General features: G+C 38.3%; 1 protein-coding gene across 1 annotated transcript; it reads right to left on the bottom strand.

The window, feature by feature from the left end:
• On the bottom strand, positions 1 to 26,209 carry LOC104599204 (histone acetyltransferase HAC1-like). The gene is made up of 19 exons (XM_010261644.3): positions 25,585 to 26,209; positions 25,391 to 25,454; positions 25,215 to 25,283; positions 22,695 to 23,133; positions 21,678 to 21,783; positions 21,024 to 21,336; positions 20,449 to 20,946; positions 18,299 to 20,187; positions 16,822 to 17,118; positions 16,396 to 16,674; positions 14,404 to 14,532; positions 11,477 to 11,677; positions 11,219 to 11,361; positions 10,818 to 11,127; positions 10,456 to 10,595; positions 3,551 to 3,629; positions 2,920 to 3,312; positions 866 to 1,083; positions 1 to 764 (listed from the first exon to the last, which is right to left on the bottom strand). Exons 4-19 carry the CDS (start codon positions 22,886 to 22,888, stop codon positions 650 to 652), a joined length of 5,304 nt encoding a protein of 1,767 aa, XP_010259946.1. The 5' UTR covers positions 22,889 to 23,133; positions 25,215 to 25,283; positions 25,391 to 25,454; positions 25,585 to 26,209; the 3' UTR covers positions 1 to 649.

The following is a 26,209-nucleotide window of genomic DNA, read 5'->3' on the forward strand; positions in this document are numbered from 1 at the left end:
TTGGGGTAATGGGAAATGACATTTATTATTTTTTTCATCTTTAAATAACGACATTCTACAGCAGATGGCACATACAAACGTGGGCTCCCACCCCCCACCCAAAAAAGAGGAAAAAAAAAAGAACACAAGAAACAAAAAGATGGGTGGAATACTAAACCCAGTAAAAGAAGCGGAACAGATAGCTTTTCCCTCTGTGGAAGATATTTCTTCTTTTTTTTTTTTTGACAAATTAGGACATCTATGGTACACCCGCCACCTATGTGAAGATGGTGTTGGAAATTAGGAATAAAGAAAGATCAATCAAAGAATCGCATCATCGGAGCCTCAGGATGTATCAATATTCTGACTCCAACTATCAGAGGTTGGAGGAAAATGGTTAGCGACGAGAGCGACTCTGCCAAGTGAACTCCAATCCAATGCACATGCTCAATATGAAGATATACCAACCTCATGACTGCTATCAAGCAACGCGCTTCAAACTTCTGATAATTCCTCCCAAGCCTTTCCAGAAGATCTGCAAGCTTCACCCATATGAAAATGTTCAATTGCTTTTATGTCCAAACAGATTTCTCAGGCCTCGAAGGCAATATATCATCTCATTTTCGCTCTCAGAAGTTCCCCCCGGATGCCTAGTCATATGTACAGATGATTATCCCGTGTTCCCTGCAACCTCAGCAGCTCGCTGTCTCATCATCTCCATTACTGCAGCTCTCCGCCGTGAATCAGACTGCTGCTGCAATCTCCTTAAATGCTCTTTGAGATCCCTGGACAGCAACAAATAGGTCGTTGACATTTTCAAAAAGATCACAAAAGAAATTAAGCATTATTCACACAATTTCAATAGGGAAAAATTTGTAATACGCACTTGCAACGTGGTACATGGCATTCAGATTCTTTGCAAGCTCGTGCATGCAGTTGGAGTAGATACCACATTTTCTTACAGAGCAAACAACCTCCAGAAGCACGGGTTTTGCATTGTATACCGTGGCGGAAGAGTCCTTTAACCTTGCGGCAATTAGGATACTGACAATGTGCAGATCGACATTGAGAAGCATGTACAAGAAGATCAAGCATTTTCCTTAGCTGCAATAGCATACAACCACAAACGTAAGACCCACATAGAAGACAATATTTGCATGCATAATAAAGTTTTATTATATGTAAATCATGTGGTCCAATTAGAAGAAAGCAAGATGGTATATCAGCACTAGTAGATAAACTTTATGGGGTAGGGTGGGGGGTGAGAGGGACAACAACCACTTTTCGAGCAAGGCCTTCTAGGATTTTTTTGCTAGCAATCCAACCCTATTGTAACCACAGAAAGATGACCTGCCGGATCCAAAATGTGCACTTGAGAGGAATTTGGATATGCCACGTCTACCATTGTCATCCTTATATCGACCAATAAGAATTTAATTTTCCGCATGAGAGCCAACGAAAACAAAATTTTCTACCAAAAGAGAAGGCAAACAATTGTCACATTGAATATGTTTGAAAGTTGTGGATCAGCAGGGCAACAATAACAAGAGCACCTCAAGATGAACCATCACATCTCATCATCATCCAACCTTGTCCCAACTATATGGGCTTGGCTATGTAAATCTTGTTCAGCCATTCTGTGCTGTCCGGTACCATACCTATTGTTAAATATTGGGCCTTTAAAATCATTTCCCATTACCCCCCTCCCCCTCAGCTTGTCCCTAGGCCTAACTTTGAGCTTTTGTTAAATTGATGGGAGTTATTGAGCAAATTCCAATGGTCAGAGACCGGCAAAGATTGGTAGCCTCATCACTATTTCAACTGGGGCAGTCTTATGGGCTTATTACAATGGACCGATTGGTACTGCGAGTGCTGCAAAAGCTGAGGTGAGGACTTTATTCGTTGGGTTAAAACTGGTTGTCTGCATTCAGGCTACCGCTTTAGTAGTTGAGGGTGACTTGAGATTCAAGACGAGAAACTTATTTGGTGGGCCTCAAACCTGGATGCAGGGCCTTGGAGAATGGCCCATCTGGTGAATGAAATTCGAGATCTCTCAGGCTTCCTCTCTTGCTTATACAGATGTAATTCCAGGGAACTGAATGTAAAGGCTTATTCCTTCGCTAAATCGGGGGTGGATAAGATTTTTCTGTATACACTAACGCCATGTCTTCGAAATTGAGATCCATTTAGATATTTTTTATTTGTATATCCTCTCATGCATGCCTCTCTCCCTGCTGCATATTAATGGATGTTACCTTCTCTCAAAGAATAAAAAAAAAAACCTTCCTGCCCTTTTAACTTGCAACTTATCACTTCTTACCAATGCAGTAAATGGTCTCTGCACATGCCCAAACCATCTTTGAAGTTATTTTATCACCTATTGGAGCTACTCCTAAATTCTTTCAAATAAGTTCATTTTTTTATCCATCCTATATGGTTTTCTAACTCATCCATCTCAACATTAACATCTCTACCCTACTCGTTTTTTCTGGACATGTTTCTTGATTGCCCAACACTCCATCTGGTATTGTTCACCTTATACCCATTTAATAAGTTTTTCCTTTTAGACAAAGTGTTGTTCTCCCATCACATAAAACTCCAGGCGCACCTCCTCCATTTTTCCCAGCCTGTTCTAATTCTAGGGCAGCATCTTCCTTAATCCCTCCCTTGTTATGGATTAGCAAACTAAGGTTATGGAAGATGAACTATCATATCTATAACACCATAAACATGTAATAGTCACAGTTATCCCATAGAGATCATGGCATACAAAACTTGATCAAGATCAAGCAAGAGCTATAAGCACCATATATAGAAGGGGATTTATGAATTGAAGGCAGCAAAATCTCCATTGCCAAAAAACCAAAACAAACAACCATCTTTTTGGTAAAAGTGTGAGGAACTAAACCAGACAAAAATTTTTAAGAAAAAGAAAAATACCTGTAAAACACGTTTCTGCCGAGCTTCTTTGTTTTGTGCATCACGATCAGCCATTGATGGATGATTAGTCAACTTATGAGGATGGCTAATACCTCCATCTTTTTGGTAACAAGCATTGCATACATCATAATCAGGGCAGATTTCACAGCGCCATCCTTGACCAGCCTCAATGTCATGATGGCAGATGTTGCATGTAGTAACAAAAGCAGGAGCAGTTGGATTGTGAAGATGATATAGGACCATCATAGAGGAATGCTTGGCTCGGCGTAGAGTATCATACTGATAATGGTTTCCTTGACAAAGACTCAGGAATGCCTGCCTGGTATCAAAGAATTCACTCTCAAGAATTTCATCTTTATCTTTCGTATCTGCAGGTACATCATTCACTTCCACCTGCATAAATTTCTCAAATCAGAGATAATTCTAGCCAATGCCACAAGTTTCACCTTGTTTTGAATTAGGAACGAAAAAAAAATATTAGGAGTTCCTTGTATATTATCAACTTCAACCAAAGTATGATATTAGAAGTCCAGTGCAACTGAAATAGTAGGGTAGATCTTAACAATAAAATAGAAGTATTTATAGATTTTTAACATTTATCCAAGAATAAATTTTTCATCTAGAAACTCACAGGGTAAAGTGTGTGTTTCTCCCTACTATTACTAGGATGTCTATCCCTCTCTTCAAGTTTTTGTTCTGCATCATGACACCTACAATGAAGCGTAAGAAAAAAAAAAAAAAACATTAGATCCCACATTTAATCCACATGAAAACAAATCCAGGTAAATATGGCATCTTTTTCTCAATCTCTATAAAGATGATGGCAGAATACGACCTTGATGATCAAAAGGTAAACCAATAAGCATTTATCAAGCAACAAAAATATGCTTTACCAGTTAGCTCTGATAAAAAAAAAAGGAGAGAAACAGTCATTATTACTAGTGCACATATAAAATTATAAACTTAACAGGACTACTTGAAATAAAATGCTGGATGTATCACTTCAGTTAAAATCATTCCTGGATTGCTATGAGATGAAATGTGAAGAAAAGAGAAAATGCCTCTACTGTGACATAGAAATAAACTAGACAAAAAAAAATAGTAGTATTTAATATTGTATATTATTTATAGCAACAGGTTTGACATAGTGTCACCAGTATGGGAGTGGTGTTGAGATTTGTCCAGCATTTCATCATCATCATCATCATCATCAAAGCATTGCTCTGCCATTCTATTCCACCCAGTGTCATATCCATTGTTAAACTATGTGCCCCCAAACCATTTCTCACTACTATTTGTCTAACATCTCTACACCAAATATTTCCTAATTCCATAGAAAATGCATTGCTTCATCTCAAACCATCTATGTTGTTATAATCTGTATCTCCTCTTTTTTAAGCATATTGATTCCAGTCAAGTGGAGGACCAAAAAGGTTTCTTCCTTTGAAGATGGTCGCAAGTGTTAATTCTTCCCAAGACTATTTCCCAGCACAGCGACCCAACACTTGGCAGAACCGGTTCCCCCATACTTCCTTAACCGGGAAAGAAGTTCCAGGACTAGTAGTAGGTTGTAGGAGGGCTTTGAAGGAGGCACATGTAAAGGAACTAGAGGAGAGGGCCCATATCCGAGAATCCAACTTGGTTGAATCCAAGACAACTTTTTGAAGAATTTGATTCAAAGTCAAAACATTGTCCACATCTGATCCTCTGACTCCCCTTCTAAAACCCAAGTCCCAATCAAGTTCAGGCCCAAGACCAGGGGAAGATAGGAAAGTGGATATAGGCTTTCTTTTATGAATAATTTAAGTTTTATTAATAGACTCTATGTAATCTTTACAAGCATCCCTTTGAGAGGCACGAGCTGCTACCTCTCATACAAAAAGAAAAAACACATTACAATTGTGCCCTGAATAACATGGATCTATTCACCCCTTGCTTAGACTCAAGATACTTTAGCCATTCTACCACCACTTTCGAGTTCCCTTCAATCACCACATTTGTCAAGTTTAGCTCACTGACTATCTACACCCCTTGAATTGCAGAAAGCAGTTCCACTTTGAGGGAGTCACCCATACCAGCAGGGCCAGAAAAAAGTGTTATGGGTTTACCTTCTCCATCTCTCAAAACCCCTCCAATTGCATAAGTGCCTGGATTACCTCGGCTACTCCCATAAAAATTCAGTTTAACAAAACCTTCAATTGGTGGTACCCAGACCATCTCCACTTTGCCCTTACTCTTAAGAGCTCTTAGCAACTACTTCCCAATTCCTCCAGATATCATCAAAGAAGAACTGGAAAAACAGCTCCAAAGTCTTAATCCAGTGGATCACCCTAACCATCACACAAGTCCTGATTCCTTCCTTGCTTCTCTCCTTCTCTGAGAACATTCAAGCATTCTTCTCTTCCCGGATAGGCTTATTTTTGTATCTGGAGAGGGAAAATAATGATGAAATTTGATTTTTAAGTGGTAAGTCCCCTACCCACACATGTTCCCAAAACCTTTACCAAGCTCCCAGAGCACACGGTATACCTAACAAAGGGTAGAAAAAAAACAAAAGGATAGCATGAATAGGTTTCCAAGGTACCACACTAGTTGCACAATTTGAGACTCCCGCATCCCAGCCATCAGCTGCCAACCCATGGATGCTTAAGATCACTTTTGTCCACAGTTTATCCTTACCCCTTGGCAATCTCCATAACCATTTTCCTAACAACACCATATTCCTCCTTTGGATGTTCCCAATCCCTAAGCCACCATATTTCTTGCTTCTACTAACCACTTCCCAATGATCTAACGCTATGGTCCTTCCTCTCCTCTCTGAGTTCCCACAAGAAGTCCCTCATTAACTCTATAGACTTCTACAAATCCTAACAGGAATCTTAAAAACTAACAAAAAATAGATGGGCAAATTAGCCAAAGTTGACTTGATCAATGTTATTCTTCCCCCTAGTGAGAGATAGTTCCTTTCCAAGAGACTAAATCTTTTTGTAAACCTGTCCACCACCGGGTTCCAAAAAGCCACATTTCTCGGGTTCCCTCCCCCAATGTAATCTCAGATAATTCATTGGCCATTGGAAAACATCACAGCCCAAAATATCTTTGGTTCTTGCATTGCTAGTTTGAAGTGGTTTCAGGTTTGGAAGTCAATTTCTCTACAATTGAGATAATAGCAATTGGGGAAATTCCTAATTTACAGGTCTTAGCAGAAATTTTGGGATGCAAAACAGGTAGCTTCCCTTCAAAATATTTGGGATTACCTTTAGGAGTAAAGTGCAACTGAAGAAGCATATGGAATCCTATTCGTGGAAAGCTAGATATCTTTCCAAAAGGTGGAAAGATGATTTTAGTTAAGAGTGTGTTGGCCAGTCTTCCATCTTTTTACATGCCCCTCTTCTTAATGCTTTCAGAGGTGGCAATGAAAATAGAAAAGAAGATGAGGGATTTTTTGTGGCTAAGATGGAAGGATTCCTCTAAATACCATATGGTGAATTGGGATGAGATCTCTAAACCTATTTCTCAAGGTGGGCTGGGATAAAAAAGGTGAAAATGTTCAACAGCTCTTCTAGGGAGGCTGGTTCTGGAGATTTTCTAATGAACCACAGGAGTTAAGGAGAAGAATAATTGCTGAAAAATAGGGTTTCAGAAACAATGGATGGGATGCAGTGGTTCACTTTTGTCTTATGGGTGCAGCATTTGGAAAGGCATTTACAGGGCATATCCCCATTTCATCAAGGGTATTTCTTATAAAATTGGAATTGGAAGCAGGTTGAGGTTTTGGTTCAACCCATGCTGTGGTGACATTTTTTTATCAGTAAGAGAAAGATTTTATTAATATCAATATCAAGTATTACAAAGGTGGAAGTTCCACCCTAGAGACACTCTAGAAATTATAATTTTGCCCAAAACATTTGGTGTCTCACTGTCCCTTGTTTGGCCAGTACATCTGCCATCCCATTTGCCGATCTTCTCACCAATTGAAGACAACATTTAGCTCCCGTGATATGCTTACTATCAGTGTTTTAAAAGCGCAAGGCGCAAAAAAGGCGCAGGGGTCAATTTGCGCCTGAGGCGCAAGGTGAGGCGCACCTTTTTTAAGCAAGGCGCAAAACAATGCTAAAAAATAAAAAATAATCAAAAATGTCAAAAAATGCAAAAAATCAAAAAAAAATATTAAACATAATATTAATAAAAATGTAAAATTTAATTTTAAAAAACATATTATCTAATATTAAAATACATAAATATAACATGTAAAGCATATTCAAATGAGAATTTAAAAATAAAATCAAATATATATATATATATATAACATTTTCAAGCATATAAAACCCACAATCTCTTTTTTTTCTCAATTGCAATACTTCAAGTAGTTAATGTGATATAAAACATATTACATTCCTGATTCTACGAGCCGCCTTTGTACCACACCCCTTGAGCAAGGCGAGGTGCACGCCTTTTTTAAGCAAGGCGCAAAAAAATGCTAAAAAATAAAAAAAAAATAATCAAAAATCAAAAATGCAAAAAATCAAAAAAATATTAAACATAATATTAATAAAAATTTAAAATTAAATGTTTTAAAAAACATATTATCTAATATTAAAATACATAAATATAACATGTAAAGCATATTCAAATGAGAACTTAAAAATAAAATCAAATATATATAACATTTTCAAGCATATAAAACCCACAATCTCTTTTTTTCTCAATTGCATTACTTCAAGTAGCTAATGCGATATAAAACATATTACATTCCTGATTCTACGAGCCACCTTTGTACCACGCCCCTTGAGACAAGCCCAAACAAGTCCACATTAGGTCTTAAATTCTTAGTTCTCACACAAAAAATAATGATTTTATAGTTTTAATTGCTTTTTAAGAAGACATTTTGCTAGGATGAATGAATGAACAACATTACCAACATATTACATTCGAGAACTCCCTATTTGGTAATGTTGTTTATTCATTCATCCTAATAAAATGTCTTCTTAAAAAGCAATTAAAACTATAAAATCATTATTTTTTGTGTGAGAACTAAGAATTTAAGACCTAATGTGGACTTGTTTGGGCTTGCCTCGAGGGGTGTGGCACAGGGGTCCAAGGGTGGAGCCCCCGGCCCAGCCGCTAGACACAAAAAAAGCAAAAAAGCGTCAAAGTTTCAAAAGGCGCATGCCTGGGCTGAGGCGCAAGGCGCACCAGGTGCACTAGGTGTGCGCCTTTTGAAGGGGCCTAGGACCTGGGCGAGGCGCCTACCCTGAAATGCGCCTCGCCTAGGCGCGCCTTTTAAATCACTGCTTGCTATTTCCCAAAAAGTATCTCTATAAACCAATGGAACTTGGGAGCTACCTCTTGTCCAAGAAATGACCACCTGAGTCCCCTTCCACCTCCAAGTTGTGGAAACCGAATTGCTTTGCAAATTTTAGCCCATGGAGCAATCCAAACAACTCTGCTTTCAATGCATTACCATCTGTTAATGGTCCTGAGTACAAAGCTAGTACCTTTCATTCCGAGTCCCTGAAAACCCCTCCCATCCCTGCCACAACCTGACTGCCAATGTAACTCCCATCAAAATTGAGTTTGACAAAGCTGATTGTTGGTGGCTTGATCCACTCCATATTTACTCTTTCCTTGGCTTGGGCCGAAGAAGCCACTTCCTTCCAGGTTCTCAATATGTCATTTGTTGAGAAACCATGGAAATTCTCCATGGTTTTCACCCAGTGTACAACTTTAATTTTTACCACCTCCACGACTTCCATTTCTGACCTATTTTTTCCATGATGTGGTGACATTCCATTAAAGAAAGGTTTCCCTTATCTATTACGGCTGAAGATATTCAGGCTTCTGTTGCTGATTGCTTTGAACAGGAGGGCTGACTGGCTGAGGGCGACAAATAGTTTAGTCTCCTGTTTTCAGGAGAAATTTCAATGATAGGGAGTTGGACCAGGTGGTAGAACTCCTTTATTTGCTTCAAAACCAACACCTACACTTGAGGGCTGAGGACTCTAGATGCTGGAAGTGAGCAAATTCTGGTAGCTTCTCAGTTAGAACCTGCTATTTGGGTCTCCTTGGAGCTGTTCAGCAGCCATTCTCCTTCAAGACCATTTGGAGAGTACATCTCTTCTAAAAGTCAAGTTCTCTTGGGTGGTTGCTAAGGAGAAGTGTCTCACCAACAAAATGCTGCTGAGAAGAGGTTTTACCTTACTAGACTTGCTTTGTCCTTTGTGCAATCTGGAAATTGAATCTTCGAATTAGCTGTTCATTCATTGCAATTTCTTGGTCGAGGTTTGGCAGCATTTTCTCAAGGCAATTAATCTAAGCTGGTGCTGGCCAGAGACAGCCATGGAGTTGTAGTAGCATTGTTTTTTAGTCCTATTTGGTGTGGGACTTTACAAGAGCAGAGTTGTTAGCAGTCCTAAATGGAATCAGGATGGCAAAAGGTGATTCTCGTACAATAGCAAGCTGGCTTAGAAATGTAGGCAAAGGTACTTGGTAATAGACACACCTTGAGGGAAATCAAGAATAAGGCAATGGAGGTTGTTATCTCAATCACATGGATACCTACATCAGCAAATTCCTTGACTGATCCACTTGCAAAATAAGGGGCAAGAAGGGAGGAAATATATTGGGTATTACAAATGAAAATTAGTTTGTAGCAAGTATAAATAGTGATAGAGGGAGGGCAGATGAACCAGCCTTATAAAGGAAAAACATATTTGTACATAATAATTTTATATAGTACACTTTGATCATCAATAATGTAAATGTTATAAATAAAATAAATTTTAGCAAATTGAATGGAATGACTAATGGATTGACTAAACTATGAATTAACAGGGATCAACTTCTCTTGTTAAAACATAATGTATAGTAGTAAGGGATAGGAAGAGATCCATCCTTTAGATTGGATTTTTCAATCAGTGTACCATATTACTCTTTTTAACTAACAGCAATAAAGAATTAAGGTTACCTACAAAGGAAAAAAAAATAGTCCTGTGGGACAATAGGCCTAAGTTTTCCAAGATAAGGTGGACCAAGGCACAGGCTATCTTTGGGCTTTGGCTATTATCTTCTATATAGGACTGAAAAAAGCATGTATTATTTGAATAATATGTTCAATGTACATATACACACATATAATACAATTTTTTTAAACATGTCCAGAAATCCTCATTAGCCAAGCTTGTCAAGTCAGACTCCTGAACATGCATCAGATTCTGATTTTGCTGTCCAAGTCAATGCAGCACTAGTTGGCAACCAGGCAGCCAGAAGAATGCCATGGAATATAAATATGTAATTAATAACTATTATGAGGCAATTTCTATGATGCCAAAAACGTATGACACCAGAAGAACTTTGACAAGAAACTCCCTACTGATTTTTTATGAATACCAGTTGATATGAGTTTTGATTTGTAATGAGCTTTTCAAGTATCATGCCCTTTCAGTATCATAGTGAGATTCCTGTAATTAACATCAATAGATATCCCAAGAAATTGGAGCGTGGAAAAAAATATAGGTAAGATGAAAGAATGCTTACTTATCACAAAGCTGAAAATTTTTGCATTGACTGCAAACCCAACGATTTCCAGATACCATTAAATGACAACAACGAGTGCATGCATGCTGCAGATGAACCATTATAAAATCTTCCTTCATTGGACAGATTGTTTCCCCAAGCTGTGGAAATGACAAAATTGCATTAGTGAAACAGTAGTAAACTAGTACATCTGAACAAACAAAAGTTTGTAATTGTAATCAAGTAATGAAGTGAAGTCAATCCAGATCAAAAAGAAAATAACAATTACCAAACATAAACAACTTATTAATATAACATGAATGAAACTATATTAAAGGAGTTCCAAGAGAGAGAGAGAGAGAGAGCATGGATAACAAAATTACTTTTTGCATTAGTAAAAGATCCTTAGAGGCATTGGCTGAAAGATCAGATTGGCCAGCAGCTTTCAAAGCCCTCTTTGTTATAGTCTTTTTGGTTTTTCCTTTCTTCTGCTGCTTACCATCTTCTTCCTGACGGAGCTGATTGATCATATCCTCCGCAGCACCAGGCCAGTAGTCACCATCAAAATATGGCAGACGAGATGCAGTTACCTTAGCTTTACATTCACCCATTTGTACAAAGAAATGGTCATATAAATTAGTGAGGTCAACCACAATGTTTTCCTTCGCAGCTTTCCTCAACATTGCTAAATACCTGAGAAAAGGTAGCCATGAATCAGTTCAGGAAAACTAAATTAATAACACTCATAGTTTTGGATAATCAGATTTTGGGTTATCGAACATACCATTCCCTAAGTTTATCAGATTTTGGTGTTTTCTGAATTTCAGGATGGCAATATAAAATATAATCTTCACCCTTCAAAGGAGGGCAAGCCCAAATATAGCAGCTTGTGAAACCACGCTTCTTGCAATATTCAAGGTATCCTATCTGAAAGAGAAATACACAACATCAAAAAGAACCCAACAAAAACCAGCCATACGCAAACTAATTAAGCTACTAATATTCAGTAAAATTAATTGAAGGCCAAAGGGCCAGAACTTACAAGAATTTCATGGTAAACAAATGTTCGAAGAGCCTCCCCAGTAACTGTTTTAACTTCAGGCCGGAAGTATTTGACAGAATCTAGATAGGAAAGATAAACACGGCGCTGATTTGGCAACTGGCATTCTGAACCAAATTCCTGGACATACATTCCAAAAAGGCATACTTCTACACCTTCGATCTTCTGAAACAACAGAATTACCTGGAAGAAGAATTTGTAAGTTCGTAATCTTTAAAGATTTTCAATGATGGACAAAGTAGCTAGTGACATGATTGTTGATAAAGAAAAAAAAAAAAAAAAAAACAAAAGATGAATTAAAAAAAAAACAATTGAAGGGCAATGCCATGAGTTTCCAGATACCACCAATCAGGTCATTTTCTGCATTGGAGCAGAATTTGGTAAGTGCATATTTTAAACCTTCTATTTCTGCATTATTTTCTGAACTACAAAATTCCACAGGGGTTGGTCACTTAGAATACTGGAGAATGAGTTAGTGGTGTAACAAAATTCCCCATGATTATACGCAGCCATAGCAGAAAAAGTACAAATACTTAATCCACTATCAAAGCATAGGAGAGACCAAGAAACAAATAGTTGTCAGGCTTAATAGAACATTTCATGATATATAAGAGGGTGCAACAACATTTCATGATATATAAGAGGGTGTTATAACACCATAACACCATCAATGTTGTATGGACTAGAATGTGGAAACTCAAGTAACAACATGGACAAAAAATGATCGTGGAAGAATACAACTTCTTATTGTATTAAGTTTTAATGAAATTCTTTGAGTTGCTGATCCAAAAAAAAAAAAAAAAGATTGATGAGTGAAGGGAAAAAAATGGAAAGTACAGTGTAAAAAACGAAATCATTTGAAGGAACCTAGGAGTAGCTCTAATAAGTGATAAAATGAGAGAAAGTAGACTAAGATGGCTGGTCACGTCTACAGCTGTAAAACAGGCCGTGTTGGGTCGGCATGGCATGGCCCACGACCCGAGCCCGCGCGTGCCCGTGCTGTGCCATGGGCCGAGCCTTAGGCCATGTCGGGTCGTGGATCAGGCCAAAGCTATTATTTAAAATAATTGAAACAAATATTAAATTTTTTATTTTATATGAATTTTGATGTATACAATTGCTTATTTTATTAATATATTATATACTATATATTATTATATAATTATAATTTATATTAATATATAAATATATATATGGGTCGGGCCGGCTCAAAATCGTGTTGGGAGTGACACGGCCCGATTTACACCTCTAGTCACGTCCAGAGGTCATCTACAGTTCCTATAAAAAGTACTACTAACAAGGCTTAGATGATGATAATGGTAATGATGAGAAAGATAACAATGGAAATCCCCCCCCCACCCTTTTTGAGTAAACATGAAGTAAAATTTATTGATGGAAATGGGTAGCAATAAAACACCACTGACAGGAGCTCAAAGCAACAGAGCCCCCATATTGATACTGCAAAAAAGTGATTTCCTATGGTCTCCTCCAAGTAGGCCTTCTATCAAGGAGTTTGCTGATCTAGAGATGCAAAATAAGTTATGGTAAATTATTTACATCTAAATCTAAGAAAACTAGACAAATAATATTCCCTTACTTCATGACTAAAACCAATGTTAACCCAGAGGCCAAACCGTTTTTGCCTCATGGTCGCAGGTCACCAGTTTGACCATGACACATCAGCATGTGTATATAAAGGGCAGCCCAGGCCCCAATGCACAAGGCTCCTACCAATGCAAGGTCTGCAGAGGGACAGATTACACAGCCTTACCCTTGCACATACAAAGAGGTTGTTTCCAAGATCTGAACCCTGGTCACCCAAGTCGCAATGGATGTATGTGTATGCGTATAGGTCGCAAATCTTGGTCACCCTAGTCACCCAAGTCGCAAGCATGTGTATACAATATATATAATTACCTATATACATGTATTATGTATATGTATGAGTATATATAGGCATGTACTATATCAATAAGAACAACGTATAATTATATTCAATGTTTTAACACACAGAGGCGTGACGTGAGGCGTTTCACTACCTAGAGGTGTGAGGCATAGTTCAGAACGTAAGAGGCATAAGCCTCCTTAAGAGGAGGGGGATGAGGAGGAAGGGGAAGAGGAAGAGGAAGAAGAGGAAGGATGATCTCTTTTTTTTTATTTTTAATAAAAATCTTTTATATTAAAAAGAATGAAGATAAATAGCACTAGTAGAACCAAGAGATCCCCGGCCCACTTTCTTTCCCCATATCTATTCCTCCCTTCCCTTTCTTTTTCTTCTCTTTCTTTCTTTTTCTTCTCTTTCTTTCTTTTTCTTTCCCTTCCCTTACCTTCCCTTTTTTCTTTTTTCTTTTTTTGGGTCTTTTTTTATGAGGTCTACAACTGTGCATGAGGCATATGCCTCATGAAAAAAACGTTTGAGGTGTACGCCACCCACGCCTTTTAAAACACTGATTATATATTCTACACATAATAAATGTGTATATTAAGTACTATTTTATGTTTTCTCAATTCTGTTTTTAATTTTTTTTTATTTGTAAAAATGCTAAAAATTGCTATTTGAAGCCAAAAAAGGGTTTTCTAGCGAAAATAGCAAGGCAAGATGCCTTTGGTGCCTTGGATGCATAGATCTTGAAAAGCTACCCAAAATAAATTTAAAAAAAAAAAGATAACCCCAAATTCCCAATCGGACATCCGATCACAAAGTTATACATTTAATGTGCAACACTTGACCCAGTAATTGGGTCGATGGTTCAACCACCCGGGTCAGACGGTTTGTGGCCAAGTCAATGGTTTTGACCAAATTCTAGGTTATAGGGAAACCGGACCCAGAATCATGGCAGGGTGATGGTTTGACCGTCCACGCCAACAGCAAGTTGAAAACATTGACTAAAACAAGCAAACCCAAGTACCTTTGATTTGTATGGAAATTCAGTTGGATAATTATCTTCTTGGAAGATCTCTAGAAAGCGTGGCTTCACTTCCAATTTTTTGTCAACTGATGATACAACTCTGATAACAAGTGCTTCAGCTCCTGGAACCTGGCAATGCCAAACAACAATCACCTTAATACACTAAACAAGGAGAAATCAAAATGTAATACCTTAAAAAAATCACAGGAATCCTTCAAATGAACAAGAAAAGGGAACAAATCAACTGAAGAATCCAATTAAAAATTTCAACTAGAACAAGCTGTATACAAGAAAGAGGAATACCAATCTAAACCTCTTACCAGGAGAGAAAACAAAAGAAGAAACCCTTATAGCATTTACCCATATAACAAAAATACATATATAGACAAAAAGGCAGACCTCTCTCAACACAAGAAACCAGAAAACATGGCAACATGGCAAGCCTATTAGCCTACTTATTGAAGCAGCAAACATCAGTAAGAAGTATGCATGGCATTACCATTCTCCTCAGTAATACATCCCAAAAATACTCAACAAAAGCAAGACCAGGCACCAAGACTTGGCACAAGTTGTAAACAAGTGTCACACACATAACACACAACAACTATATGGGGTTGGCTACATGAATCCTGTTTCACCATTCTGTCCTGTTTAATGTCATATCTATTGTTAAATTATGAACGCTTTAATCATTTAATTACTACTTAAACCCATGTCCTTTTTGGTCTACCCTAGCCCTTCTAGTCCCTTCAACATGCAATAGATCACTTCTTACAGGTGTTGTCAATGGTCTTCTATGCACATGAATGAACCATCTTAGTCTACTTTCCTCATTTTATTACCTATTGGAGCCACTCCTATGTTCCTTCAAATGACTTCATTTCTGACCCTATCCTCCCTAGTTTTTTCCATTCATCCATCTCAGTATATGCATTTCTACCACACTAATTATTTTTTTGGAAATGATCCTTGACTTCCCAACATTGATCCTATCACTGACCTTAAAACTGTTTATATCATCATCATCATCATATAAGCCTTGTCAGAACTATATGGATCGCCCACAAGAATCCTGGTTCACCATTCCATTGTGTTCAGTGCCATATCCATCATTATACATACAAACACACATGCACCCACACAGATTTCCACTGTTGTGCATACTGAACCATCATCAAATTATTGTCTAAAAGCTTCATTCCCACTTCCACCTCTTATCAGGCTCCCCTTCTCATGAGTCATGACCAAGCAATCACTTAGGCTCAGTTTGGAAGGAGTACAAATGCAAATTTTTTGCACTCTACAAATTTGCATTTGTACTCCTTCCAAACTGAGCCTTGGTGGAAAAGGAATCGAACAAGCAATGACAACCAGGAGGTGGGCTTGGAAGCAACCATCTTTGAAGAAAGCATGACAGCTCACCGGTCTAGCTCCATGGCACTGAAAATGTATCAGAGCTCAAACCATAGGCAACAAACCTTGACCTCAATTCCAATACAACCACCCTAATCACTGTACCCCCTACCACTGCTTCTTCCATCCTTGTATATATTTTGATCAGTAAGTGTGAAATTTCATTAATATATAGATAGATATAGATAATAGATAATTAGATATATGCAGAGCATGCAAGATCTATGCAATAATAAACAGATTAAATTGGAACTTGAAATTGAACAAAACAGATACCATTGCAACCTTGAGGAAAAAGCATGCAAGATCTATGCAGAGAATCAGGGCCCAACAAAAAGTAAAAAGAAGCACACAAAAGTGGCAAACAAAAAAAAAATGGCCACATCTAACACCTCATACAATGGGAACTACCAACTATTACCAAAAAAACATGGAAAACTTCTTACTTTTTCTTCCCTTTTGGATAGAGATAAAAGACCCGATCATTAGTTACAAACTTAACAACTATAATACCAAAGAAGTCTTAACTAAGAAAACACCACAGAAGATTAATAATAATAAATCAAGCTGAGAAATAACCTCATCAAAATTCTTCCCCAAAAGCCTTGCTCTCTCTTGTCTCTCCTGCTTTAGTCGCCTGAAGAGTCGCTGTTCTATGTGGTCACTAAGGATTGTTCTAGGTAAATCTTTTGCACCAAGAACAGCACTTTGTGGTAAAGGTTTACGTTCTCCCTTTTCAATCTCTCCTATGTAGCAATTAGGACAGGTATATTCAGCCTGCCCTCCATCATTCCTTCGACCATTAAAAAGGGCACAGATTTGATGTTGCCAAGCTTCACACTTATCACATTGAACCCACTGCAGGTAAAGATAAAAGGTTATAAATCTGTGTAATAAATAAAAATCAAACAAGAGAATGTACAGGATTTAACCATTCTTCATTTCTTTTTTTGTTTTTTTTCTGTGAAAGAGTAACAAAAACATAGAGAAATAAAAAGGATTTACCCATTCTTCAGTTTCTTCATCGTTTCTCTTCTTCTCTAGCTTTGCCTTCAGAATAGGAGTCCCATCAACCTCAATAGTGTCACCACGGGCCTCATTATAGCATGGAATACAGAAGTAATGGCGTGTATCACCAGTTCCCACAGTATAATACATTGCATTCCGTTTGATGCGAGCACCACAGGGAGTGCAATATATAGGTGGAGGTTCAAAAGTAAGTTTCTCCACTGCACATAACTGGCAAGAATTCTCACTCATAGAATGTTCCATTGCCTGGTTTTTCTCAGCCTTTGCTTTACTCTGAGAAAGAGAATTTGAACGAGCATTAGCCATCATTACAGGGACATATACTAAAGCAGGCAAAAAACCTTTTTATCAATATGGTAGGAAAAACATACAAGTCAATATAAGTCTGGCAAAGTACCATATGCATGCCTAGCAAGTAGCAACTGATTAAAATATATAGTGAAGAACAAAGGCCGTCCTGTTAATATATATTATGGACTTGTGAGGGGTGGGGAAGGCAATATCTGCCAGGGAGTACCATAACTAGCTTTAGTGCATTTATTTGGGTGAGAAATACGATAAAACCATAAATGTCAGCATGCATACAAAGGTGAAGAAGCATCAAAAGAACTGGCTTGAGTCTTGCCCCTAATGACAGGAACAATGAATATAAACACAGAATTACGGAATAAGCATTCCAACAAAAAAGATAATAACACAGATCATAGGAACGAACCACTCTTAGGACCAGGGCAAGGCTTGCCTAAAGTGCCAATGCACTTTGCAATTGATTAAATTTGAAAGATAACAAGGTTGTGGAACAAATAAAGAGTGTATTTGGGAAATGCCTAGTTTTGGGGCTCTATTGTAATATACTTTTATAATTGTTATATTGTTAGTAGGTTGAGCTTGTGACTGGTTTGTAATGGCCCTGCTGTCTATCCTGGACAGTTTTGGGTTTTTCCATGGCACTCAAAAAATATATCGTTACTTATCAAAAAAGAAGAACAAGGTTGTGGAACTCCCTCCAATTGTAAGCTCGCTCACCATGTGAGATGTGACACACAACAAATAAATAATTTTTTATTAAAACAAACAATATGTGCCATGTCTAAGAAAGGTCACTACCCAATGCTGGTACTATTATAGACCTTGGGAGGGGCGGACTAAATAAAAACCTATCCTCTGACATTTTTAGCATGAAGTGACCACTCTTAGACTCAAACCTGCGTTATCATGTTTGTCAGCCTGAGATTTTACCACCACACCAAGCAATGGCCCCTGATCTGTGTCATGTATCTTCCTAAAAAAGTGTATGCATTAAACAAATGCCCCAAAAAGCTTCCTTCTTAAAAAAAAAAAATCAACAATGTATATCATGCATTTGCCTCACTAAATGTTGGCTATAAATGTAGCTAGAAAAAATGAGAGCAAATGATAGAAGCAACTTGGCATTAGGAGCCCATATGCTTACCTGGCCAACCCACTGTCTAAGACCTATAATATGCTCCCGGACCTGCTCCGGAGTAAAGAGTTCAGTCAATGATACCCCCTTTATTTTTGGTTTCCCTGACTTGGTTCCAGCCACATTTTCAGACGTTACTGTAGAAGATTCCTGCTTCTTTTCCTGCTTAACTTGATTGGTTTCTTTCTCAACATCCATGTTTTCTGTCTTAGTAAGACCAACGGGTTCATCAATAATGACAGGTCCAACATCTGACTTAATATTGTAGCAATCATCTGAATTATCTTTTTTTATCTCACACAAATTAGGAGAACATCCTTGTCCAGAACTTAGAGATGAATCCATCTTCATTTCTATGATCTCAGATTTAACAGGAATAGAATTGTCAACTTGTTGCCAAACTTGGGGTTGTGAATCCTGTGGAACAAGTAGTTGGCTCATTGGAGACACTGGCCGTGGGGAACCTTCACCCTTGGGTGCAACAGATGGAGAGTGATGCTCCATCTTCATTCGTTTAATTGATGACTGTAAATCTTCTGAAATTTCACCGGCCGATGAGCTAGTCTTTGCAGTCAATCCAGCAGCATCTCCATATGCTTTGCAAGAGCCATTTATCTGATTAGATAAACTAGTATCTGACAAAGGGCGAGATCGTGCCTTACGATATGATCGTAAATAATTGTTGACAGGAACACAAACAGGACAATCAGGTCCCTTGCAACTTTTGAAATGTTGAACCAATCCCTTGGTAGGATGGCAGCGAGGATATGAGCATTGATGTATATTGCACTTCACCATATGCCTCCACAACTTTTGTGCAGTTATGCAATGAACTTCTTGGCATTTTCCTTCAGGAGCTGAACATCCACGTGCATGCCACAAGAATAGCAACCACCTCTGTTGATTCCACCACTGTCGTTCAATGGTCGCATTCCCTGGTTTGCAGGAACCACCTAAAGCAGGGCGTATTGCCGTGCCCTTAGGAAAAATTGTTTGACCAGTAATACTTCCTTCTGTAGATGGATGAGGTCGCTGAGCTTCATCTTGTCCTATTAGACGTTGATGGAACTCCTCTTGGATATGCTGCTCATGTGAGGAGTTTTCAGTCATGTGGGACTTCTGTGACTGAGAATGCCACTGGCCCTGCAGTTGTGGTTCTACATGTGGTCCAGCAGAAAGACAACTAAAATCATTTTGTGTCTCTGCAACTTGCTGGTTTGGATGCAACATTCGTGGCATTAGCTGTGAACTATTTGACAAGGATGAGTAGCAATCTGTTGGTCCAGATGTATTGGGGAGAAACTGATCAGATCTGGAACTGTCTTCAGAAGCATTATGCTGAAATTGAATCTGTAGCTCACCAAGTTGCAAATGCTCAGTAACTTGTGAGCGAAGAACTTCATTGTGGATTTCCATTCCATTTTCAGTCATCACTTGACCACCCAAGTTGGATGCTAGTTGAGACTGCCTAAAAGCATCATTCTTTGGCAAAACCTGCTGGTGTTGCTGACTTTGCTGCTTTTGTTGATGTTGATGTTGAGTAAATTGTTGCGGTTGGAATTGAAGTGGTTGTTGCTGAAACTTCTGCAGCTGCTGATTAGATTGTAATAAATGATCTCGCATAGGATGGGAAGACTGGAAATTCATCCTTGGTGGATGATCAATATTTTGAGGTTTCACAAGTGCAGTTGATTGCATTGCCGACAAGTTAGATTGATTAGCTACCAAGGGAGAATTGACTTTTGATTTAGACTGCAAGTTAAGTGTGTTGATATTCTGGCTATTCATTGTAGATCCAACAGCTGATGTAGGAGCATAAAAATTTCCTGATCCAGTCAGATCAGCAGTGATCATTCCATATCCATCACCTCCTGAAGGATTCGTTGGCTGCGATAATGCTGTTGCAAGGGAGGAAAGAAAAGGACAAGAAAAGATACCTCTAAGATCCAATGAAAGAAATTGGGATAAGGTGCTCCCATGTGTGTATTGAGTATGTATGCATGAGCATATAAGTGGATATCTGTGTTTCAGTGTGACTGTGTGCACACTTGGGTGAGCTTAGGAATTTAGGGTTTAGGATGCATGTATATGTGTTTGAATGTGCATGCATATTCAAGTGTGTGTGTGTGTATGTGAGAGAGAGAGAGAGAGAGAGAGACCACTTTGCAACAATTGTTGCTGACGATGTGGATCAAAGTGCTGATGGAAATGCTTCGGTGAACTACCATAGGGTGAAGAAGTCAGATAGCCCTCAGATGTTGCAGGCCCATTTATCAATTGCATATTGCTCCCTATCACCCCTGTCCCACTATTTAGAGCTCCATTTGAGAAGGGATAAGACGAAGGCTTCTGCTGCAAGCTAGATCTCATGGCAATTCCTATTTGCCCTCCAAGATTTTGCAATATGCGACTGTTTTGGCCACCAATATATTGCTTTGACTGCTGCAGTTGTGGTACCAGTGTCGATTCAACACCAGAAAACCCAGAACCATTAATAGAAGATTCAGAATTCATCGACGACTGGGTCTTAATTAATCCAGGTGTAGGAATCATTTGACTTTGAATTCTTTGCACACCCATTGATGACATCATATTATTTCCACCAGATCCAATGGAGACACTTGCAGGTGAATGCTGATATCCATTGAGTAGGGATCCTGCACAAGCAGAAAATGTTACTGGGGAAAAAACGCAAACTGCATTTTAATCTATGGAATCATAGAACTGTAAGTACCATCAGATGCATTGAAGGAACCGCCATGTATGCCAACAGCTGATCCATTGGCTATTGGAAGCATGCTCCCTGTGTTGACAGTATTGGTTGTGATGCTACTACAAGCACTGACAGAAATCAAGGAATTGTCCACAGAAGATGCAACCATCAAGTTTGAACTTCCACTTTGCGGCATACCAGGGGTTGGTATCATTGTACCAACAGAGGAGGAGGAAGAAGTGTGCTTTAACTGTTGATCATGGTTACCAGTAGGTGTACGTTTAATCACAGTTTGCAAGCGGTGTTCTAATGTATCCATGTTCATATATTCCTCCTGATGTTACAAAGAAACATACCAGTCAGGCAAGATATACATAGAGACAGTGGCTGGTGGCTACTGACTCCTAAGGAACCACAATGCCCCCCCCCCAAAAAAAAAAAAAAATCAAAAAAGGGGAAAAAGGAAAAGAAATACGTGAACCTAAAATCCTAATGGTTTTGATCCAGAAGTCAGCTCTACCATATGACCAAAAACTGAAACCCATGTGCCCTCCGCTAAGCTTTTATGTTCCTCAATAAATCAACTCCAAGAAGCTATTAGAAAAACGACAATGCAATCGTAATTGAAAAGCTCAATCCTCCTAAACCAAGAAATTTGAACATAGTACAGCAAACCTTTGAGGTAGCATTTTTCAATAGAAGCTCTTCCAAGCGCTTTGCAATACCCGGCATCCTTGTCTGCATTTCATGATTTGTTGGCCGCTGCAGGAGAATTTGACAACTGGGAAAAGCATAAGGAATAATTAAGCAAGTAAGCTTCATTATATAACATTATTGTCTTGTTGTTACTGTATTTCCAGTTCTGCTTTATGCTCTTTAGATTGAAAAAAGTAAAATAGACACAAGAAATATTTGTGAAAAGAATCAAAAAGCAAAACATCGTGTTCTTTTAAAGAATACAATTTGGTGTGGGCTACCTGGTTAACCATGTATAGCAAGTGTCATTGTGTATGTCAGCCCATACCACACTATATATCCCCAAAAACAATAGCTAATGAGTTATTTTGATTTCTCAAATGGATAAGGGTAAAAAATGAAGGCCTTTTGGTACATGATGCATTTCCTGTTGACACTCCAGTGAGCAAAAAATCCCCCCCCCTCCATTTTTTTGTAATGGGCTACACAACAGGGGGTAGCCCTCCCCCAAACCCCTAGACCTCCCCAACCCAGGTGAAGGCAGGACTATTTCCCAGGTCTCCACTAAAACCAGCTAGAGACTTTACCAGCAGGCTAGGCTGACACCTTCAACAAAAAATTTTTTGGTAATCAATAAAAAGAAAAATTTATTCACCAAATACCAAAAAAAAATACAAAGAAAATTTTATTAATATAAATAAAAAACAGTACATCTGGAAGTGATGAGATATCACTGGAGTACAGCCTTCCAAGAAAGAGCAAAAGAGGAAAAAAATACAAGGGAGAACAGCAACAAAGATGCATAGGCCAAAAACAAAGAAACAAAGAAAAACAAAAAAACATATCAAGCCAGCTGCAATGTATTCCAAAATCCATATATAGAAGAAGTTTTATGCTATAATCATAATCTAAAAGTAGCTACTATTCTCAATTTCTTATGGCAAATTTCTCAAAAGAAGTAAACTGTTCAATTACTAGCAAACTGAGACCACTTACATTCTATCTTGCACAAGTTTCCGTTCCCTCTCAAGATCAGGATCCACATTGCAAGTACCATGAAAACCAGCTAGATTTTGTATTGGAGAAGATAGAGAATTTCCGTTTTGCTGTGATATGCCAGACAACTGAGAACCACCTTGACTGGGTATCTGCCCCGAGATCATTCCCGAAATACGAGCCTGTACATTCATCTTTTCTCTGTATACTTCTAAATATGAAGTACATCAACACTTAGATTTTCACATCTCCCCTTGGGATATCCAACACCTTGCAAAGCTAGTAATGATATCAGAACAGTGTAATCCAAAACAAAAGGATAGAGACCAAACTAACAGCACCATTAAACCCACTTCAGATAACCAATAACCTTCACTGCTTCATCATCAACCAATGTTCAAGAGTACATACGGCTCCTTGAATTTGCAAATAATGAACCCTGTGAGGAATACAAGGCAATAATCAAGTAAATATTTAGCCTGGAGCAGAAGATACTATCATCTTGCTGTCCTTGCTTGCTCTCATCCTTCTTTTTGGATTTTCTTTTTTTGTCATGTTTCCAAACTTCTGTAGAATTGCATTTTTCAATGAAGATACAATTATTGTTATTGAAATATGCAACTCTACAGCTGTTTGGAAACATGACAAGAAAATAAAAAAAAAAAAGGATTATAGCAAGCAAAGACCGCAAGAAGATAAACAATATGAGCAAGTTGCTAATGCAATATAAGGAGGAAATAAGATGATCAAACATAGGATTACATGTTCAACCAATCACATAACACAAATCACATGTATTTCAATTTTCACGATTGTGATCCAATCTGTATTATTAAAATTCCACTCCAGAAGAAAATAGTCAGTCAACTCTAAACTCTGGATTTCAGAATTATAAAACCAAAAGTTTCAGAGTTAATCTTTTTTTTTTCTTTTGGGAAAGTAAACAACAATACTACCACAAGTTAATATCAGTACTATAAAGTCCAAATGAATTTAAGTGTTTTTACTGAAGCTTTTTACCTTTCCCATTGAGCTAACCATCTATCAAGAGTCATTCAATTATGTGGATATTCAACATCCATGGATGTTTAACCAGGATCCACCTAAAATATATGATTTATAAGTTAGAATCTTCTTATGGGTCATTTGACAACAACAAAGTGGTTGAACTGGATAAGTTATTGCTTTGCCTTTTGTGGATGAAATGATTGAATAATCCTAATCAAACATATAGTTATCAACCCAACTTCAGTTTCAGCAAGTTAGGAGCTCACAACCTCCTTAACAACTTATTCGATAAACGACAGAGCAATAACCCATTCAATTCAGCAAATTCAGATGTTATCAAATTTTAGTTCTCAGTTAAAGTTCTGTTAGTAGTTTGGGTTAAAAAATCTAAGAAATAATAGTTCTAGTGAATTATATGTTACCAAATGAATTTCAACTGCAATAAATAAAAATCTAATTTACAACAAATGAATGATCCAAAGCAATGAAACAACTACAACTTATAACATCAAAGAGAAAAGTTAAATCCAACAATAGAGTGGAATGCAGAATAGGATTCTTCTAGTGACCCCTTTCTTGTGTCAAATATTAACAAAGGGCCATTCAGGGGAAATTTTGGTAGTCCATGGTCAACAGCCTTAGGCTGTCAATAAGGCTCTCCATGCATGGCATGTTAGTTCACACAGACTACTTGCAACGGTATCAGTGCTAGATGCATTGTTGGGCAAACTAATGTGTCATGCAGGGAGAGCCCTGTTAACAGCCCAGGCTGTCAACCATAGACAGCCAAAGTTTTCTCCATTACCCAATGTTGGTCCAAGCTCTCCAGGGTATTAGGAAGGGTGGATTACCTACCCTTTGACATTCTTTGCACAAAGGGGCCACTCTCAGACTTGAAGCAATGTTCTCATGATTTTGGAACCATTGAGGTTGTTTATTCAAAGTCATCCAATTTTAGTGCAAATGAATCTGTTTCCCTTCAGGCCTCAAACAGCCTGGCATGAAGCCACTAGCAACGATGTCCTACTATTGGCTAGCCCATTCTAGTTAAATCAACCCAAGGTTCAGAAACCTGAATCATAACATAGCTTCCACTAGTTAGCACTTCCTATGTAACAAAACGACCCTACCTGCTACCTTCCTATCAACTCCTCCATCTTCTCCCTCAAATCTACTCCAGAACATATATTTAGAAAATGAGCAACTTTTTTAACTAAGGCAGTTTAAAACACATAAACGGTAAAATTTTCATAAACAGCGAGTTAAGATGACCATATCTTCATGATTACAATGTAACAGCCACATTTTCATGCTAACCCTGCATCCAAAATCTACATCCACCACCAATGGATGAGACAGATCCCAAAAAACAGCATCGCGTCAATAGCATGAAGAGGAAAGAATAGTAACATTGTTTCACAAATCAAACTGCAACCGAACTGAATTCTCCATATTCACAACCAAACATAGAAGCCATAAACTCGTAAGTTACGAATTAGTAACACAAAATACCTGTGCCACTCGCCGTTCAAGGAAGCAATTGACTTACGTTACTGCACTTCGACTCCGGCAACACTAACACTACAATTGGCCACAAAAATCAGTGCAAGTCAAAAAAGCCGAACAAAGTCCAACAACGTCAATTAAATTCATTAAGATCACAATTGAAACTCTGCAGCAATTGGAACCTTTTTAGTGAAGGCATTAAAGCACGCAACCAGGCCGAATCCACGAGAAGCTCCGGATAGTAGGCTAGAGTTCAAGAAGAAGAAAGAAGCCCCAATTAAAGAATACCAAATTGACAGGAGAATCGAAACCCTAAGAGACCCTAGGTTATGATCGCAATGAATCAGAAACCCTAGGGTGCGAGAAAGGCACGAACCTGGTACGGCCGGAGAGACGAGAGCGTAACGGAGATTCGGTTGAGCTCGATGGCCGCGATCGAAGCTGGGGTAAGAAGAATTCAATACAAATCAGATAGGGGTGACCACTGCCCACCGCCCACCGCCACGAGCGAATTCGCGCGCACGGAATCGGAACGACGGAATCGATCGGAGGATATAGGAATCTGGGCCCTGTTAATTGTAATTACGAAAAGGGGGAAATTTTGAGTTCGAGCTCTGAAGTTGCAATTTTGAATCGAAAAAATAAACAGAATTGGGTCTGTAGCGGGTGGGTCGGGGGGAGGGGGGACGAGCCACCGCCGTTGGAAAAACACGTTAAAAAAAAAAAAAAGGATAAAAATATGAAATTTTCTATTTTCTAATTATTTGTGTATTTTTTTATTTATCCATGTCCCATATCTCTCTTGGCTTTGGCTTTGGGTTTTTCGGGTAAGAGAATGGATTTCTTGGAGACGAGGACGACGGATGTGTAGTTGCACCACAAAATTTCTCACGAATTTACTAAATTACCCTTTCTTTAAGTCTAATTTTGCATATTCTGATATCAATATTCAATGGTATATCTATGTATATACATCAAAGAAAAAGAGGTATCAAACTATC

Source organism: Nelumbo nucifera, chromosome 2 (genome assembly GCF_055504915.1).
Source record: "Nelumbo nucifera cultivar China Antique chromosome 2, China Antique-T2T, whole genome shotgun sequence".
NCBI classification, from domain to species: Eukaryota; Viridiplantae; Streptophyta; class Magnoliopsida; order Proteales; family Nelumbonaceae; genus Nelumbo; species Nelumbo nucifera.